This window comes from Pygoscelis adeliae, unplaced genomic scaffold (assembly GCF_000699105.1).
Source record: "Pygoscelis adeliae isolate BGI_AS28 unplaced genomic scaffold, ASM69910v1 Scaffold272, whole genome shotgun sequence".
Taxonomy (NCBI): Eukaryota; Metazoa; Chordata; class Aves; order Sphenisciformes; family Spheniscidae; genus Pygoscelis; species Pygoscelis adeliae.
Window position 1 is genome coordinate 256,047 of NW_008824282.1, and position 19,871 is coordinate 275,917.

The 19,871-nt window shown below is 45.3% G+C and overlaps 1 protein-coding gene across 1 annotated transcript in view; it reads right to left on the bottom strand.

Moving 5' to 3' along the window:
- Positions 1–19,871, bottom strand: part of PDZD2 (PDZ domain containing 2) — a 137,583-nt gene that overhangs the window by 53,509 nt on the left and 64,203 nt on the right. Inside the window, 1 exon segment of the mRNA XM_009318453.1 lies at positions 11,360–11,762. Within this exon segment, the coding sequence (XP_009316728.1) occupies positions 11,360–11,762 (403 nt within the window).

Sequence of the window (19,871 nt, forward strand, 5' to 3'; positions counted from 1 at the left end):
TGAGATAAATTAGAGTGATACATGAGACGCCGTGTTAAATGCAGGGGCAAGAGTCAACTATATTTATCTAGTTAAAAAACAGAACTGAGCTACAGCATGAAAATGTTCCAGAGAGGTTTTATTGCTATAAAGTACCTTGCACCCATAATGAAAACAATATAACAGAGAAATACAATCTCTCTGCCTCCCCAGCCAAGCCCAGGCTGAAATGATGACCATCTATTCTCCTCACAAGATGCCACTCCGAGTGTCCCGTTGTTAAATCCAGTTTGGAAGCAGACCCTCCAATAAAGTTTAACAATGCAGCCATAAAATTGCATTTAATGATTTGCAAAAGCTTTTTGGAATGTGAGTTATGCAAAGGCCCACGACGTGCAGCGCCTAGCTTGCATTCCTCAGCACTCCTCACTATCACACATCTTATTAAAAAAAAAATTCCCAAATTTATTCTTAACTGACCCACTCTCAAATATTAATTTACATAGCAAAACACTTAATAGCAGCAAATGGCAAGACTCCACTGCTCTTAATGCAAACCCCATCTTATTCCCCTTGAACTCTTACTGAAATCAAAAGCACTTGCAAAGTAAAGCATTACTCAGTCCTAACACAGACAGCAGAACGCAGCCACAATAAAGACAATGAAACCATTTGGCACATACTTAAACACGTATTTCTTTCACTCATTTTCAAATGACACAGTCACCATCGCCTGTGTAAGAAAAGGCTATCCCTCAAGTCCCCGCCAGTCAGCTGCATGCATTTCACTGGGAAAAAACAATTCGGCGTTGACTGGAAATCAGATCCCCTCACTGTCTTTTCACTCTTCCTCATAAAACATTCATAGCTCTTCATTTAACCATGTGCTACAAAGCAAACGCCCCCCACCAATACACATGTACCTCCAAGGTACGTCACTCCAAGATTTTGAAAGCTTAAGTATTAAAAAGCAGATTGCTAGCCTTTGCTTGAGGCCTCTTGGATAAAGGAGGTGTTCAGCAGAAGCCCCTTCCTCTCCCCATGAAGCTGCTGTCTCTTTTGCACAGAGCAATATGGGATACTTCACAGCCAGCTAGGAAAATGCTGCTGCTTTGAATGTGCATCTTATGTGACTCCATCACAGGAAAGCCTTAATAGTAAAGCTCTGTGCCAATTCCAAGGATTTGTAAATATATTTAAATTTTACTTAAAACCAGTTTTCTTGAGTTATTGGAGATTCCCAGGTTCAACAACACAAAGTCTAAACGCTTTAAAAAAAGAAAAGGAAAAAAAGCAGAATGATGCATGTCTTTAATTTTGAAGTTTTTTAAAGAATCATATTTTCAAGCTTTCCTTCATAAACAAAAAGACTACAAGCTCACTTAGTCTTCAAACGAAAGCTAGGATTCTGGTGCATTCACTCCACTCCACTCCAGAGACTTACAATACCCGAGGGAAACTCCAAGTGTAGTCAGATTTGGCAGTTTGCAGGTCTGATGTCACTGTCCTTGGAGCCTGCATAATCCCTGCCCAGAGGAGGACGAGTTTAACTGCTGACCGGTCTCCTCTGATCAGCTGCACAATTCTGACTGCTGCTTAGCCGCTGTTGGTTTCATACTCCTATTAACATCTGAACTTTTCCACCCTCTCAGAATAATTCTCATAGCTTCATTTATAAATGACTCAGAATAATCCCGCCAGCTGTGTTCACAAGTGACACGATAAATGTGCACACGTGCACCCACAGCTCACAGTGCAAAAGCATTTCATGCCTAAAGCAGAGAGATGTGCTGGTGCCAGTCCAGCCAGGTATCTCAAACTCCAGACATCCTCAGCAAGGACAGAGAGAGAGGCACTACCAGCTCCTGTAGCAGCCTAGGCAATACCCACCTCTTAAGAATAAGGAGACCAACCTACATCCCTTAAGCAAAGGCAGGTCACAGTAACAAAGCTCAGCACTTGAGAACCCACGTGGAAAGGGCTCACTAGATAACATGGGCTGAATACCTGCATATGACAATCCAGAAAATTTCATGCAATTCACCTGAGATTTGGCCAAGATGGACACTCAGAAAGACATCCATGCTTGCTTTGAGAGTGTCAATGGAATAAGAAGCCAGAATTTCCCTCTAGAGAGTTGTTCCCCATCTCCTGGGAGCAAGTGTTAACTCCGCTCAGATCCACCCCATGGACTTTGCTTGTAAACACAGAGCAGCAGCAGACCTGCCTATGCAGGGGGACTGTGGATTCCTCTTAATGGAAGGGTTTCGTGGGCAAGATGGACTAACATTTGTCAAAGATGGTCTCAGAGGAGGAGATGAGACCGGGTCATCTCTTGAAGTCCCTTCCAGACCTACATTTTTTTACTTCCCTCACACAGCAAGCAGAAACACAAATGGTCAAGTCAAGCTGCAGTTGGGCTAATGGCTAATTTTTGTTCTCTGCAGTTACATCACTCTTAGGTGACTCAACTTTCCTCCTAACTTGGCTCTTTCGAACAGGCAGCCCTTTGGACCAGATTTTTCCACTTGAAACTGATCAACTTCAAAGTGCCTAAGCTACAAATAATTAAAATGTTTTTAAAGACAGTATGAATATTCTGCTTGGATTAATTGCAAGCAAAAAAAATGGGTCATCTTATGTAACAGACCGCGAGTGAGAATAGAGAATACAGCTGGCAGCTTCAAGTGGGTCCCCTCAGGCTGTCTTTCTCCACCGTGAAGGCATTGTACATCAGGCAGCCTCTGTTCAGAGCGAGCCTACATCTGGAATAAACTAGCGTGCTACAGATCAGAAAGGAAGCACGCTGCCAGCACGACGTGGGGAAGCTCGCCTTCTGCCTGCTCCAAGTGCATACCATCAAACGCTCGATTTCATAAGCACATCATTAATAAAACAAAAAGGAACATTTTTCCTCCAAGTGTTGAGGAAAATAAATAAATAAATAAATAAATGAATGACATTGGAGCCGTACTTCCTCCCTTTTCTTTCACCAGCTAATTGCAAGAGAGTTTAAAGGGGTTTGACTAATTTTGACTGTGCCATGTTCAAGAAGCTGCAAATCTATATATACAAAGGAAAAATTGCTTTGAAATCCTGTATTAAAGAAAAGCTTGGCAGGAGCAAGGTGTAAACAAATGGAAAACAGGAACGCAGTAAGTAGTTAAAAAGCCAGACAGGAAAATGGAAAATGTAAAATAGTTGTCTACAAAAAAGCACTTTGTGTCACAGCAAGCAACTCAGCTGAACCTGGTGTAAATATGTAACAATTTTTAAATAAAAACAGAGATAAGCCATGATGAGAATACCAATAACCACGCAAGGTCTGTACGCACACACTGACTGCCACGGGCCCTAACACAGCCCGTGGGATGTCTCCCTCCCTCCGCATTTCAACATGGATTTTTACTGTTTGTCTGCAGGAACCGGCTCCCACTTACAAACTTCACAGGTTTTCCCCGTAGGAGCAGCAGAAGCAAACAGCAAGCTCTTCATCACCGGCCACAAAGCTGCTTTGGAAATGTGACACTTAAGAGAAAGTTATAAGTTTCATGCATTTAAAAAAATGACTTCAATAGGCTTCATAGGAGCTGGCAGCCAACGTGCTGATCACACGCAGCACAAAACCAGCACAAAATCTCCCAAACAGAAATGCACCACATTCAGACCAGCATATAAGCAATTGCCTTCAAGCAATGACCAGTGCAGCATCCTCCTCTATGGGGAGGGGGAGTATACTGGGATGGCCATACCAGCACACCGCTCCCCAGCATCCTTCACTGATGTGGAATAAATTAGAAGCACTGCTCCCAGCTGCCTGCCCCACCTTGGGTCAAATCATGCCTCCTCCCACTGTCCCCATTCCCCAGCAGGCAGGTGGGAGAGACAGATCGGTAGCTGGGGAATTAACTTGCATGATCACATACCAGGTGAGTAGCTCAAATACGTCAATCTCAATATACAGTCAAAAGCCATCACTCTTCACATCACAGATAACTAGTGTGAATGACTCAGTACGAGAAAATCATGCCAAAATCTGATTTTTGCAGATTCTTAACAAAGCAATTATTTCATTAGTGGATAATGAGTATATTTTTCATCTGATCTTAACTAGATCAAATCTTATCTTTTAAGGCTGATATGACAGCAGGACTCCTGCTTTCATCTGCTACCTTGGGTTTTGTTTTCATTGTTGTACAAACAAGCTAAACAACTCCAAGACAAATCAAAAGCAGGGAGAAAAATATCTAAATTCCTTTATCAGTAAATTATTCCAAGACAGGAGTCCTTTGCCCATCCCTACTGCCTATGAAAGTTTCTTAGCACTGAGCCACTGAAGCCTTTGGCTTCTACCGCTAGATGATGCAAGCCATGCAGTGGGTGTCTCTTACACCAGTTGAAACAGGGGAAAAAAACCCAAAACCCAAGTAGCCCTTAATATGAATTACACAGTGTTGACCATGTGAACTTTCCATGTCCTCTAAATAAGTAGGAGCCAGCAGCATAGACACAACTGCGATTGCATTCAAGTGTCCACTGCTGATCTATCAAGTCCCCTTGTTTGGACAAACGGCCGCCAGACACTTGGCATCCTTTCACTGAAATACGAGTACTTTCCCCGTGGAAAGAGAAGCGTCCTATGGGATAAAGCCTAGGGAACAGTCAAAAGCAAAAACATGCTCTCCCCCAAACACAAACACATAGTTAAAATACACAAAACAGGCATCACAGCAGAGTGGATGAAAATTCTGTGACTTAAAGCAGACTGTCCCCCAGGGATCCATCTCCTGAGACAGACTGCTTGTTGACATCATTTCCTTGGCAAGGGCTTTAAACGTTTTATCAGCCATTGCAAACACCTGAACTACATCATCACCCCTTACAAAAATCTGCTGGAGTCATTTGTCATCCTGAGCCATCACCATCTGGATTGCACCTCTCCGGGCTGCTCCCCTCTTGCCATCAACTGAAGCTTTATTGCAAGATCAGCCAAAGGATTTCTCAGCTATCCCTGACCCTGGGGGATTTCAGCCCGGCAATTGCGCCTGGGGAGCTCAGGCTTTTCAAGGTTACAAGGTACTTGCATTCCCTCAAGTATCTTGCCCAGCCTCATTCTCTTGCTGGGCTATTGGGAATGGTTGGTTGGTTAGTTTGGAGTTTCTCAGAAAACACTCTTGCTGCCTGCAGTAGATTAAAGGCCATCCTAGAGTAAGTCACCATGCTCCCGTGTCAGCTAAAGAGGGGTGTCCCATGGGGACTGGTATCATATCTGTGGGCATCTGGAATCCTTTAGGTTTGCTCAGTGATCTCAGCACTCTGCCTCAAAAATTAAGTGTATGTAGCTTTATACCTGAAACATTACAGCACCTAAGCAAACAGCATATTCTATTTTTAGGCACGTCCACTTGGTTTCAAACATTCACACTTAATGATTAAAACATAAAATGGTGTGAACTTACATTTCAGCTAAAGCCAGTCCTTTGCATTCCAGTTGTGGGTCTGCTGTATCTTTAATACCATACGTAAAATGAAAAAAACACTTTCTGCGTAGGTGGGAAATGCTTTCATACTGGTGCTCTCACCTACAGTTCATGATAGCTGAGCATGGCTGAGACCTCCTGTAACACAACCTTGTGCGTATCTGTGCTGCCTTTGGGGATAGCTCATTTCCGAGAGTGAAGACCCCGTGTCGAGATGACACATTAAAACTAACTCATTACAACTTGTCCGTTACCAGACTATCTCTATGCCCAACCCTCCACCGCACCCTTGGAAAATTCAATCCAAACACAGAATAAAAGGACAGATTGCTATTAAAAATTAAAATCTACAGCTACCACAGCTGTAGCTATCGCTTTTATCACAGCAAAGAAAGGCAAAACCTTGTCAGTTGAAAAAATTTGGCAGTGAGTGAAACTTAACTCCAGAAAGTTGTGACGATGGCTGTTTTATGGTAAGGTGGAACATAACTGGCAGCAAAAAAAATTAACTGTAATTTCACTACTAGTTACATCAAAGCACTTCCCAAAAGCCCAAGCAAAAGCAAGGCCAAGTTTTGTCAGTGCTGTACAGCTACAATTAAAAGACAGCCCTTGTCCCTAAGAGAGTTTACAACCTAAAACAGGCTAGAGAGAGGGAAAACATGCTTATCACAGTGCACATTAAAACTTCAAGATAGTAGATAGCCCCAGGATTCGTGTTAATGAAAGCTGGAAGCAAACACAACAGATAAAAAGATGTTAAGAACAGAAACAGATTCTGAGGAAGGCCTTTATATGACTAAAGGTGTCTACATTAAAAACTAAAAATAGAGCTATTTATGTCTAAAACATGCATCATATATGAGTCCTATAAAAGCTGTGATGAAACAATAATTACTGCTTAGGTTGCCAAAAAAAGTTGATGTAAAGCAACTTAGCTTCAGTAGCTTCAGTGGAGCTGTGAGTATTTACCCTTGTAAGTACCTTGCTCACAGCAAGGTTTTCATTTTGGTATAGCAAGTGGATGCGAATTTTTTTTTATCCATCACATTTAAAAAAATAGTAAAATGCTCAAAGCCAGTACATTATTTCAAGTCTAATGTTTCGATTCCTGTAACCTGCCATTAGCCTTCCTCTTCTGCTTGGCAAGATAAGGAACATTTTCCATTAACCAAAATGCAAGGTAAGGCCGGCATTTACCAATGCTAATTGGTAAATATTGCTATAGAAAGACTGTCAGCGTTTCCTAACTACAATTCAAAAGCATTCAGCCCTTCCTGAGACAAGCCATCTTAATAAGAAAGCAATATGGGCCCGGACAAAGAAGAGAGTGGCTGGTAAAACGAGACCAAGCATGGTGCAGTTGCAGCGATACAAAAGCAAGTGCCGGCTGGCAAAGGCGCAACTGGTCTTTTACCTACGGACACGTCCGTGTGCGCCTGTGTACACACTCACGAGTCTGGAGAGGGTTGTGGTCTACATAAGCTGGGCTCAGTTGGCCTGTAAGGGAGCAAAGCTGGCTAGGCACACTGCTCTGGCAACTGCGACCCACTGCAGAGTAATTGGGGTCAACAACATGGAGCCAAGGTCTTGAAGCACTACTATAACACAGACCTCTCCCAAAAACCTCTGTGAGGCAAGGCATTAATATCCCCTTGCCTTCCCCCTTCCCTTCTTTTAATAGATGGTACACCGACTTCAGAAAAACACCGGACACACCTTACAGGGCCACCAGACGCTGACTTGTTTCCATCCTGGAAAGGCATCCCACCATGGCCCCGTGCCACGGTGCTACCACCAGCCCAGGAGACCTGGCGCACACCCTGCGCTCCTTCCATGCCATGTATTTCTCCCAGAGGAGAAATGCCCAAATGCAGAGCCCCAGCCCCTCTCATTTGCCTCCCTTCACTGTTAAAGCACTTTTACTCTGCCCAATCTCTTTTACACAGTTTCCACCAGTGACTGCTAAATTTGGATCTGGATTTCAATCCCTTACTAAGCCGGACACTGATACAGAAGCAACAGAACTCAAGGGGATTCTGGAGGTGTCTTCTTTTTGCTTTTAATGGTTGGTGTTTTAAGGACTTTTCAGAGCATCCTGCTGGGGCTGGAGGAAGCAAAGGTCTGCTCTGCTACACTTCATCTCCAGCCACGCTTCTTCTGGCTTCATCAATGAAAGCCTCTCATCGCGCCAGCCAGACCTGGATCAGTTCAAGCCCCCTTTGAAAACTACACTCCCACCCCTCACACTCATAACCCTGGTCCTTGCAACCCTCACAGTCCTACTTCTGATCCCTGCCCATGCCAGCTGTACCTGCCCACCGCTGGGCACTCCTTAAGGGCTCAACAGCTAAGAGAGTGGTCGACAGCTCTTCCAAAAACACCACGATAGAGAAACTGAGAACAAAACCGAGGGGTTCTGTCCTACCGATAAACACAGTGAAACCACAAAATTGGCGTATTGTGAGGAAACCTCACAGTTCCCTTTTTTTTATCATTTTTCAGCTGACGCCAGCAGCCCCTCCCCATACTCCTCTTTCATCTGTGCCTTTATAATTACCAGCCTACAAAACTCCTCCCTGTCTCAGGCTGCTGAATAAAAGAAGTAAACTTTGATTTCTGTATTTAAGCTCCCCAATCTTCCCAGGATGTGATGGATCATTACTCCGGCTCAGAGATTGCCTGGTCTTAAATCACTGCCCACGACTCCCACTGCAGCCAGCCTGAGTCCTCTCCAAGGTCAGGTCCGGTTTCCAGACCTTCGAGGTCTTCCTGCCAGGCAGATACAGACTTGCTGCTTTGAATCCCCACATTTTAAAGGGCATTTAGGTTCATCCTAAAAATACTGCAGCATAACTTAACCACCTGTAAACATTAAATGCTGCCTGCTAATTGACAGGTGCAGTATTCACTGAGGGTTACATACCAGCATGCATACAGCCTGGTAGATTTGTTTATACATAGTGATAGCAATGCCAAGTGCACAGGAGAGACAGACCAAGATCTGGGAGACGAAAGCAAACCTGAAGAAGGGGACCGACACTGCACACAAACCAGTAACACAGGAATCTCCTGGCAGGTTCACTTGACAAACAGTATGTGTCTCGCCTCTCATTTCACGACTCAGCATTGCTGTTATTAGCAGCATGCAGCGAGAAAACAGGACAACAACCCCACGCTCATGGGAGAGGAGGTACCCTGAAAGCAAATGACGCCAAAGACATATAGATGCCTCAAAAGCACTCCCAGCACAACATCCGCAAGGCATCGGCCGTGAGCTGGCTGCTGAGTTCAATACAGCAGTGGCTGAAGACATGCAGATTCGACCCAACCTCTTCTCCCCTGTTTTCGCTACAGTGACTTCAAACTAACTTTCTGCAGGGAGAAAAAGATGTTCCTGGACTCCATAATCCAATTTCAGTAATTCTTCAATCTGCGTCCTGTGGGCAGGGGAGGGGGAAGGATTGGTGGGGAGGACCTGGGCAGTGGGGAAGGACCAGCGAGGTCCTCTCACAGCCACACCGGTCACCAAGCTGCTTCTTGAAGCCTTTCCTGCCACCCACAGCCAACCTCCAGCCCGCAGGCTGGCTCGTGTCCTCTCAAAGCGAATATAGTGCTCCCCAAAGGCGCAGGACTGACAGCCCTGGATATTCAATTAGTCAACGTGTGGAGGAGAAGGCGAGCACAGGGTGGGCAGCAGGGATGGAGCTGCTTTGCCCACAGGGAGGGTGCCCTGCCAATGCACCCTGTCCCCGCTCAGGAGGAGATAACTCATCCTGCGGCTATGAGAGGTTGGGCTTGCGCTTTGAAGCCTGGAAGGAAGCTGCAACTTCTGACATGACGTCCTGGATGCCATTTTCAAAAGGCTCCTGACACAACTGGATCTCACATGCCTGAGTGCCAGGCCACACTTCGAAAACGGAGCTGGAAGTGAGATCTGAGGCTCCCAAGTGTCTTTATTCCTTGCCTTTATTTATTTAATTTTTTTTTTAAACAGGGCTCAATTTTGAAAATTTTATTCACTGTTACTATTCAATACTTACTAAGAAACTGAATTAAGCCATTCATTAATCTGACAGCAGCTACCCCATGGATGCTAAAGTGATGGGCTTCTATAAGGCCCCCTCATCTTTAAAAAGCAAAGGATGAGCAAGGCATGCTATTCAGGCCCCAGCTATTCACATTTCTCCTCAGGAAAATGTAATTAATACTGACACATACAGAGGTCATATCTCTAAGCAAAATATTAAGGGGAGGGAGAAATTAAAAGAAAGAGAGAGAGAAGCAATTTTACTAAACAACTGTGCCTCCCAACAGGCTCCATGACAGATACACCACAACTGAACAGATTATAGCTCTTGAATTTCCAGTGACTCAACTACGCTTTTACATTTTACAAAGCCACCTTATATGTGTTTTGCATTAAAAATGTATTTATTGCTTACATTGATACATACATGTTCTGAATTTAACAATTTACTTCTCAACCAAAATAACTCAAAACATCAAGGTAACACTAGCATGAGATGGCTCTGGAACAAGAGTTTCTTTTTATATATATATGTTGGGTTTTTTTTTTAGTTTTGTTTTTTTTTTGGCTTCCCATTTCCTCAAAACAAACTCTGATCATTTTCATTTATAACATGTGTTTAATTAGACATCTTCAGAACAGATTCAAGAAGTTTTTATATGAAACAGGACTTTCAAAAGACTGAAGGATTTATTTATTCATTTTTAAACTTCTAATGTTTTCTTTCAGAAAGACTGAAATTATGAGGCTTGCAAGAACAGCACACAAACATCCTCCCCTTCCAGTTGCACCATGAAATCCAACATGTCTCACTGATGGGAAGAGAAGGTTTTCTCAATTACGATTCTTTAACACAAGCATTTTTTAAAATTGGTTTTAGTCCCTCCGAAGTACTTTAAGTTATAGTCGTTTAAGTTCACAACCACCATCACCACCACCCTGCGGTAGTATTGGGGAGCACTAATTCAGAGGATACGTTTAAACCCACGCTTTCCTCAACAGAATTTAGCGATGAGATGTCCACTCACACTGCTCTGTTACCAGCTTTGAAGTCTTAAAACCAAAACCAGCTGCTGCAGCAAGCCCCAAGCCCAACAAAGCGGCGTTCATCTGTTTATACGATCAGTGTCTCTGGAAAGATTGGCAGACAGCTCTTCTGGTGATAGATGCATACTGAAACCTGATCAAGGCTCGGGTTATTTTTCTCCATCCAGCAACGCTGCAATTCTAGCCAGGCAACAAACCCCAAGATCTCCATTAGGATTAAGAGAGAAGCAATGAAAGCCCCAATCCCACTGTCGTTCCAAACATTAACAAATCGTCCACCTCATCAACTTGGAGCAAAATTCACAATAACTTCCATGTGGTCCCCAAACACCGGCCAAACAAGTTTCGTAACACAAATAAATGCACCGTGGTCTGGTACATCAAAAAGGGAAGCTTCAATTCCAATGTTAACATGAGCTTTAAGGTGCCATCAAGCTCAGACAGAGCTAAACATGAAGCCCCAAAGGACAAATCGACCAACTTCCAGTGACACCTCCTGCCTTGGTTTCATAAGGTCATCAGTTGTCTCAACAAAAGAAATCCTGAGGCCAACCCTGACAGATCAGAGATATAAGGACCTTCCCCTTCATCACAGATGGAGCGTTACAGAGGTTTCTCACAATTATTATTTAACTCTCTAATCCTCCTGCCCCCCCTGTTTTGGACCCCATCCCACAGCTCGGTGCCCCGACAGCTTGGGTTGTCACCCAAAGGCTCAGCCTGAGGACGGAGCACTGAAACCAGGGAAACCACCTGAGAAATTCCCTTAATTTGCTTGCACACCTGCTGCTTCCTTCTCTAGAAAAACACAATGCAAACGTACCTGGGCAGACTGGTCACCAATGTCTGGCATGCCACAATCTGACAGCCGGCACCGGTACTGTCCCCCGGTGCCCCGAAACTGCTCCTCCCCGTTGCTTTCTGCTTCGGAGGTCTCCGGCTGAGCAACCTCCACCTCCATCGGGGTGCAGTGCCCGTTCCCGTGTTCTGAGCCTGGCTTTTCTTTGCCATCCTTGCTGCCTGGTGTTCTGGTGATGACCCCAAACTTCCTGGTCCTTTTCCCATTTTGAGCAGCTCTGTCACTGGGTTCGGGGCTGGGCTTGGCTTTGGGGTCGCAGCTGTTGCTGTTGTTGCCGTTGGAGGGAGGAAGAGGGGCCTTGCGCTTGATACGGCGCAACATGATCAGGTAGACGAAGCCGCCATTCCAGCACTGCTCGGCCAGGTAACTGCAAGAGAAGGGATGCACAGGGATTACCGACTGCTCGCTCCACGGTGCCCGCGTCTCGCCCCAGCACCCCACCACGCTGCGCCCCGTGGTGTTCATGTCAGGCAGCTGATTACCTGGTGTGTGGATATGTTAGGACACCTCGTGGCATCAGCAAATGCTCTCTTCCTTCAGTATTAGAGGGAAATAATACCAGGAATAATATCAGGAATAATAACAGCCCTACCAGCCATCCAGGCTGATCCCACCACAGCGTAATACAACTGGTAAATGCCACCGAACAGGTTCCCACCACCCTGACCTCTGGACCCACAGCACAGCAACATGGAAAGGTGGAGCAAGCAAAGCAAAGCAGAGACTGTTTCCAGTGGGCCATTAAAATAAATAAATATTTTTTTTAAAAAATTAAAAATCAGGCAGGCTTCATTTGTGCAGCAGCCCATAGAGCATTTGCATCTGAAATGAGCCTCCTTAGTGAAACTAATCTTCTGCTTCGGCATATGTACATGCTTTGAAGGCCCAAGGGAAAAAAAAATCAGCCACGGGGGTAAGCAGGCATAGCGCCAACGGCCTCTGTACAGCAAAGTGTGGCACTATAAGGCATCTTGGCTCCTGTAAAGGGACATGGAAATAAGGTGGGTTTCCTTTACAGCAAGCGTATTCCAGTCAAAGCAAGAGCCAAGTCATCTCAGCTGTGCAAGAAGCAGCCACCAAGTTCTTGTACCAGAGCAAAGCATCACCTCCCCTCCCAAAGTCTCTGGACATGCCTTGAAGGAACTGACATTTCTGCTTCAAGCAAATACTCAGCGTCCTTACAGAAACTGCACCCGTTGATGCAAAAGGGGAATCTAACTTCATGCCTCTTTTGGGAAAGGATACACCTCAACCCAAATTCTTAAAATATTTGGGTTCTGAGCCAAGGGTGTAACCAACTGAGAGTACAAACAAGCTGGAATTTGTACTTAGCAGGTTTGTATGTGCCCTTTCACACTAATTTAGGCCCCAAAAATATATTGCCTTTCTCACTAGTAAAAGTGGCAAGAATTTCCCAGAGCATCAAATAAGCCTCTGCTGCAGCTGCAATGAACTATTGACTAATACAAAGCAGTTGGTGAACCTACAGCTATCAGAGGAGATGAGAAACTAGGTGTGGAGTTGAACCATAGAAGATCCTAAGAGAAAATAACACAGCACTTGTGGTTGAGAGGAGGAGCGACTCAAGAGTCTTCCCCCCTTTTTTTCTCTCCCTGGTGCTTGTAGGCTAATTTTCCCCTTCCCTTTCTTAAAAGTTGTTTGGCCTTAAATAATACAACCCTTCAAAGTTATTCCTGTACAGAGGTGACTTAATGGCAAAACAGGAAAAGCAGCTATGATAAGCCCTGAAGCAAACTTCTGTACAGAGGAGTGAGGAAAGCACTCTCAATTACTCCAAGTAATCTGGACCAGCCTGTGCAGTGGCTGGAAATAACACCATGGGTGCGTGTTTCTGTCCAGGGATGTGAGCTGGTAGTTTCAGTCCACTTCTTCCCAAAGCTTAGATGTCCCCCCCAGACAAAGCTGGCATTCAAATCACTTATATTTAATTAGGAAGACTGATGCCCAAATGAACACGATAACTACATAACCTTAAAAGCAGCCCTGGAGCAACAGAGGGGAAGGACAAGTATGTTGGCTGTGCCAAATTTCCCATTGAATATAAACTGGACTCCAACTCCCTGGACAGTCCACTCAGCAGTCCTCACCAAGCAAGTTTTTCTTTTTCCTTTAAAAAAAAAAAAAATTTAAATAAAGCCCTAAAAGCCTCTTTTCCAAAATGGCTGAAAGCAGACAGCCAACGAGCCCCACTGGCTGGAAAGTCTCTGCAGCCAAGGTCAGCCGTCTGGGTGGCCATGAGGTGACACTCGGCTCAGGGCTGGCAGGACCTGAAGCGTTAGCCTAAAAAAATTCCAGAACTAAGATGGAAGTATTTCTGATTATCAAGTTAAAAGAGAAATTCTTTTAATCAACAGAAAAGGGGCAGTTTTGTTCCAGAAACAATATGGGCTGCCTGTTTTTCACATTTATCTTTCAACTCAAATTTCAAGGCAGCCAGTAAAGTTGATTAAAATTCATGACTTTTGCTTGCAGCAATACCACTGCACTCTGATCCATCATACATAAGCCTGATAGCATTGCTTCTCCTGGCACATGGAAACAGAAAGGCAGCTCCTCTTCCCATAGTCCTGTGGCGTACATGGGTGCTGCCCACTCTGTTTTTACGCAGAGTCAGTTCTGCCTGACTTGTTTTTGTGCAGGTGCACGTATGCGTGGTTTTTTTTAAAATACCGATCCCTATCTCTGAACTAATCACTGATGTATTTTTGAGTGCCAGTAACCAAGTGCATGCATTAATCAACTACTTGATTTAGGAACTAAGGGGAACGAGAGGGAACTTAGCATATGTCGAAATACAGTAATTTTATAGAAGCAAAAATAATTTGCTATTTCACCTCCACTTGTAGCACATTTATGCTGTTCATAAAGTGTAAAGCTCTGAACAGGGAAGAAAGAAGGGTGGGTTTTTTTCTATCCACTGTCCACAGACAACCATCCCTACAGTCTGGAGCAGGGTTACAGTGAGTGGTAATAGATGCAGCTGCACTGAAGTCAGCAGAGCTGTGCTAATTTGCTCCATATGTTGAGATGGCCTGCATGTTCCAGGCGTGCAGCCTGTACTAACTCATGGGTTTATGTCTTCTTGAATACTTCTCGGCAGTTCAAAGCACACAATACATTTCCATGAAAAAAAAAAGAAATGTCTTCTCTGGGTCAGTAAGCAATTACCTTTGCATGGCAGCAAGTGATCGCATACACCTGATGATGTCAGGTATTTCTGGACAGGGTAAATCCAGCTGGTGCCAGTGATGCACCTACGTGGCATCGTTATCTCACAGTTTGTTTCGAACCAAAGACCAGGCATCCCGTGCTGGAAAACCAGCAGTGGTATAACACCAAACTCATACGACAAGATAGGAAACTATAATATACCAAGAACATGTGGTTATTTGCTGTATTGCCCTCCCAAGACAGGGCTGTTAACCAAGGAGCCTGAGCCACCTTTAAGTTCTGTTAAGTACATGCTGCCTACTTAGCTGGCTTCCTTTTCCTTTGCCATTTCTTCCCCTGTTTAAGTAAGAAGCCAAAAAAGCCCACGGAAGCACAGCAAGCTCTCAACACTGGACAAAAGACAGGAAAGGTTATATTAAATGAGTGAGAATCTTCAGATTTTTAATTATTTTCTATCAATCCAGGAGCATCCCATGCCAGAAAGGAATAACGGGGTAGATTCTATAAAATGTAATTATACAGCCTCTAGACTGCAGAAAACTGCGAAAGCTAGACAGGACCCAAAATCCTACTTCTCAGGGGGTTTAATGTGCGCAATGCAGACATGCCTTTTTTTAGATTTGGTCCCTGCAGAGCACTCACAGAGATTTTAGCAACCGTGTCTCAGGCAGGGCAGGATCAGAGCTGATGAGTGTACGCAGCTCTTGGCACAGATGTGGGGAATCAGCTGCAACCTCCAAGTTGTCGCTTAGTTTGAACATGGTCTTCAGCTTGGATGGAGAAAGTGCAGGGAGCAAAAATATTCCTAATGCAGCTTTGATTGATCCAAATTTATTGAAAACCGAGAGTCTAAAACTTCCTATTCCCTGTTTTCGTTGGCAGGGGATAGAATAGGATTTGGTGAAAGCCCTGGATCTCATACACCAGCTAAGAAACCTTGGGCAGCTACTCCTAGTGGCACCAAATGACAACAATGTAACAAATTATTGCTGATTTTAAGAATGCAAGAGATTTTACCAGCTGATCATACATCTATTAATATTAAGCCCCCTTTAAGTACTGATAGGCTGCAATAAGGTCTCCCCAAAGCCAAGCCTTCCCTTCCCTTCCCTTCTCTTCTCTTGGCTGAACAACCCCAACTCTCTCAGCATTTCTTCGTAGGAGAGGTGTTCCATTCCCCTGATCATTTTCGTGGCCCTCTTCTGGACCTGCTCCAACAGGTCTGCGCCTTTCTTATGCTGAGGGCTCCAGAGCTGGACACGGTACTCCAGGTGGGGTCTCACCATAAAAAAGATGGCGGCAAACTTTTTAGCAGGGCCTGTTGCGACAGGACAAGGGGGAATGGCTTTAAACTAAAGGGGGGTAGATTTAGACTAGATATAAGGAAGAAATTTTTTACGCTGAGAGTGGTGAAACGCTGGCACAGGTTGCCCAGAGAGGTGGTGGATGCCCCGTCCCTGGAAACATTCCAGGTCAGGTTGGACGGGGCTCTGAGCAACCTGATCTAGTTGAAGATGCCCCTGGCCACGGCAGGAGGCTTGGACTAGATGACCTTTAGAGGTCCCCTCCAACCCAAACTATTCTATGATTCTATGAGCATTAGTTACCAAAACAAAACATTTTACCAGCAAAACACCCATCCACACTTTCTACATTTGCCAGTCTTTGCAAGGTGGTGTCAAGTCCCCTCGGCACAGCTGGGAGTCCCCTCAGACACTGCACCATCATCTCCCCACGCAGGGTCTAAAACATCACTGAAACATTGGCTTGAAAACATTTCCTACTGGCGTGCTCAGAAGGAAGGACCACCCGGCTGCTCCTGCTGCTTTGATCTCACCCTGGCACCAGCTCTGGTAAAACCCCAGCCCATATAGAACGCTACCCTTAAGCAGTGGGGCAGACTTGTTCTCCTCTGTAGGAGAGAAACCATGAAAATGTTAATAATCCTAAAAAACAGGGGAAAAATATTTTACACTTGAAACAGTGCCAGAAAGTTAGCTCTTGCAAAGCTCAACCACAGGTTGGAAAATGCAACTGGTGGCTGATACCAGGGAGCATTTAATATTCTTTTTGTATCAAAACTATGAAGAGATGGACACGTCCACTTCTTTCAGAGACTATTTTGAGTTACGCAGCCAAGTCCCATTTCTCCCCTACACAGCTGAACTGATTGCTGTGATCATAAAAACTGATAAACTCACTGAGTTTATTCCAAGTTCCTTGGCATGCGTGTGAAGTGTCAGACTCAGAAACTGTGTCTTAGAGTAAGCTAGTAATTTTTTCATTTATATATATATATTTGTGTGTGTGTGTGTGTGTGTGTGTGTAAAGGTTTACAGACTTGACAAGAGCATGCTGTGACAAGCTCTCTATCACATCCCATCTCACTTGAACAAATACAGACGGCCGCACTGAGCTGCAGAAAAACCAAAGCAAACCCAGCACCCATAGGAAAGCATCTGGATCCACTTTAGGATCAGAAATATTGAGGAAGTATGTTTATTTTACACTAATAATACTATTTAGCATTTCTCCAGAACCTTTCATCCTGATAGATCAGAAAGTGCTTTGGAAATGATACACACAGAGAATCACTGACATCCCGGTCCGTCGTGCAGCTCACCAGGGCACGGAGAAGAAACCTCAGCCAAGACAACCGCTTTCAGAGCCCCTGCCTAGGCCCCCTGGGACCCGTAATGTCCTTAGCAGGACAGACAGACCACTAATTTTTACGGTCTTCTCTGAAAGACTCTGGCATGGTAAACTGTCCTGAAACTCAATCTTCTTTAGGCTGGAAAGATGAAGGGCAGTGCGGATTCTCACAGAACTGAAACCTCCAGCCCCAAGGGGGATTTAAAAGCTAAAATTAACAAACCATCACTCCATGACATCGGCAAATGAGCTAACTTGCTTTTCAGGTAAGGCAGGGCAAATTAATGACGAACAGATAGTGACTGATAGAAGGGCACATGGCTTCTTCATGAAACCCCTCACCTCGCTGCCCTCACCATGCGAGAACACCCAGCCCACTGAGGACAGATTTTGGCAAGCGCCAAGGGGTACTTTTCACAGATTGCTGTGTCTTCAGGCAGGATTCAAGTCTGCACTAACAAATGCAGTCAAAGGAAAACACCGAGCTACAAAGTCTCGGGCAAACCTTGCTGCAGCCGAGCTTGCAAGAGGTTTCACCTCCTCGGGGCTGCAGGGACACCCCATGGCCAGCCCTCTCCCCCACCTCCCCAGAGCACTAAGCTCTCCAACCACAATTTATCTCAGCAGAAATGGCGTTGGTAAACCCGGCTGCTACTTCAACATACTCTTGCAGGCACAGAGCTACAGCACACCAGGAATGAGCTCGATCCAGCATCTCGTCACCAACAAGCCCTTGCCTGCCCCGGGTTCTGCGGGTGATGGCATACTCAAGGGACACGATGTTCTCTGCCCACCTTAATAAACGGGGAAAGGCAGAAAGGGCAAAGTCAGTCATGGAGCTGAGAGACTAGTAACACCCAGGGAGTGCATTCAAATGGCCTGGGATATGCAACAGGGCTCCCATCTCCCTTTTGAGGACAAGCAAACCTTAGCCCTCGGCTTGTGGCCAAGGTTAAGCAGCACCTCCCCAAGTCTCGCACAGGCTGTGGCTCTGTACGCCATACCGGATTTTTCTCAGGATAGCCAAAGTGGTGGCTTTCTGGAGAACAAAACTCTGAATTCAGTTTTTTTGCCTACAGCATATTTTTCACTATTAAATTTATAGCAAGGAATGCAACTAGACCTACTGAAGTCTTGAAGGAAAAATGAATTTGGAAGTTAAATTTCAAGGTATATTTCTGTGGCCTTTTATAAGCCAGTACAAGCATGTTTGGTGCTGATTAGACCCAATCCTCCGCTGGATTAAAACTGCCTGTAGCTTTGAGTATCGCACTGTTCATGCTCACTGCAGCAATGCTCAAGCTGCTTGCAGGCTGGCTGCTGTCAGTCTGTACAACACAACACAACACCACACAAACGTCTTGGAGAAGCAACAGTAGCAGCAAACAGATGGGGCAAGGTCTGATCTTCACTGTTCATCAGAGAAACCAAACCACCAGGAATTTCAGACCAACAGGAACAAATGCTCCAGCGCTGAAGTCTGCAAGAGACCCTGGGCAAACACACCTCCGGCAAGGCTGGCAGGAGGCCCCGGGCAAGACTGCTTTGCCCATCATGAAATCCTGAACTCTCAGGAAAGATGAAAAGGGAGCGGAGGGAGGATTGCTGCTGTGTTTTCGTGGACTCACTGCCTGCTTGTGGCTTTTGCTGGAAGATGAGATTCTGCTCAGCCTTGTGACACAGGACCATGACTCAAAGCCTGGTGAGACACCTCACTCTACCTGCTATCGATGCAATGATGTGGCATTGAATTTGGGAGAACTGAATTCCTTTTCCCTTGCTGTGCTACAGATCCCTCATAGCACCCCAGGCAAGTCTTTCCACGAAAAAAACAAGGCCAACAACACATCTTATCCCACAGAATTGCTGCAAGGTCTAAGGTGGTGAAGCCATTGGCTTTAAGTATTACAGTTTCACAAACACCTTAAATCTCGGATCAGGCAATACCAAACAACACCACAGCTTTCCTGCCACCCCGTATCCTGTTTGGGTGCTGGCACAGTCATTTGGGCAACAGTACAAACGAACCCAATGAGGGAACTGATCCAGCTTTAAATTAACCCAGCCAAAAGCAAACATTCAAAAACTCAGACCTCAAGATGGGGAGTTTAAACCCAACCCAGCGCTCTGCTCTGGTCACAGTAGCGCAGAGGCAGGGACAGGAGAAGAGGAGGCTGGTGGTGGCAGGGGACCACGCTTCCAATCCCACCGGCAGCCCCCACCTACGTACAGCTGAGAGACACGTGCAGCCACAGCCGGAGGGAAGGGAGTTGCACACATGTTGCAGACAAAAGTACTGGCTGGCTTCAGCTGAATGGCATTCATACCTCCAGTTTCTAAAATTGAAAGGATAGGCATCCTCCCCACAGACAACAAAGCCCAGCTGAATTGCATCCCCATCACAGGTGTGGAAAGAAGACAGGCTAGATCATTGCCGTCATGCTGGCACAGTGCAAAACCACATTTCTGCCCTGCCCATTGTAGAGACACCTCAGAAGCATGTCCAGGGCTTTGGGAGAGTGACAAGCAGAGCAGGTACCTCCAAAACACCCAGCAAATGGATGAAGGATGTGAACAGCCACATTGAGCCTCTTCCCCTCCCAAAACAAACATCTGAAGAGGATGACTTGAG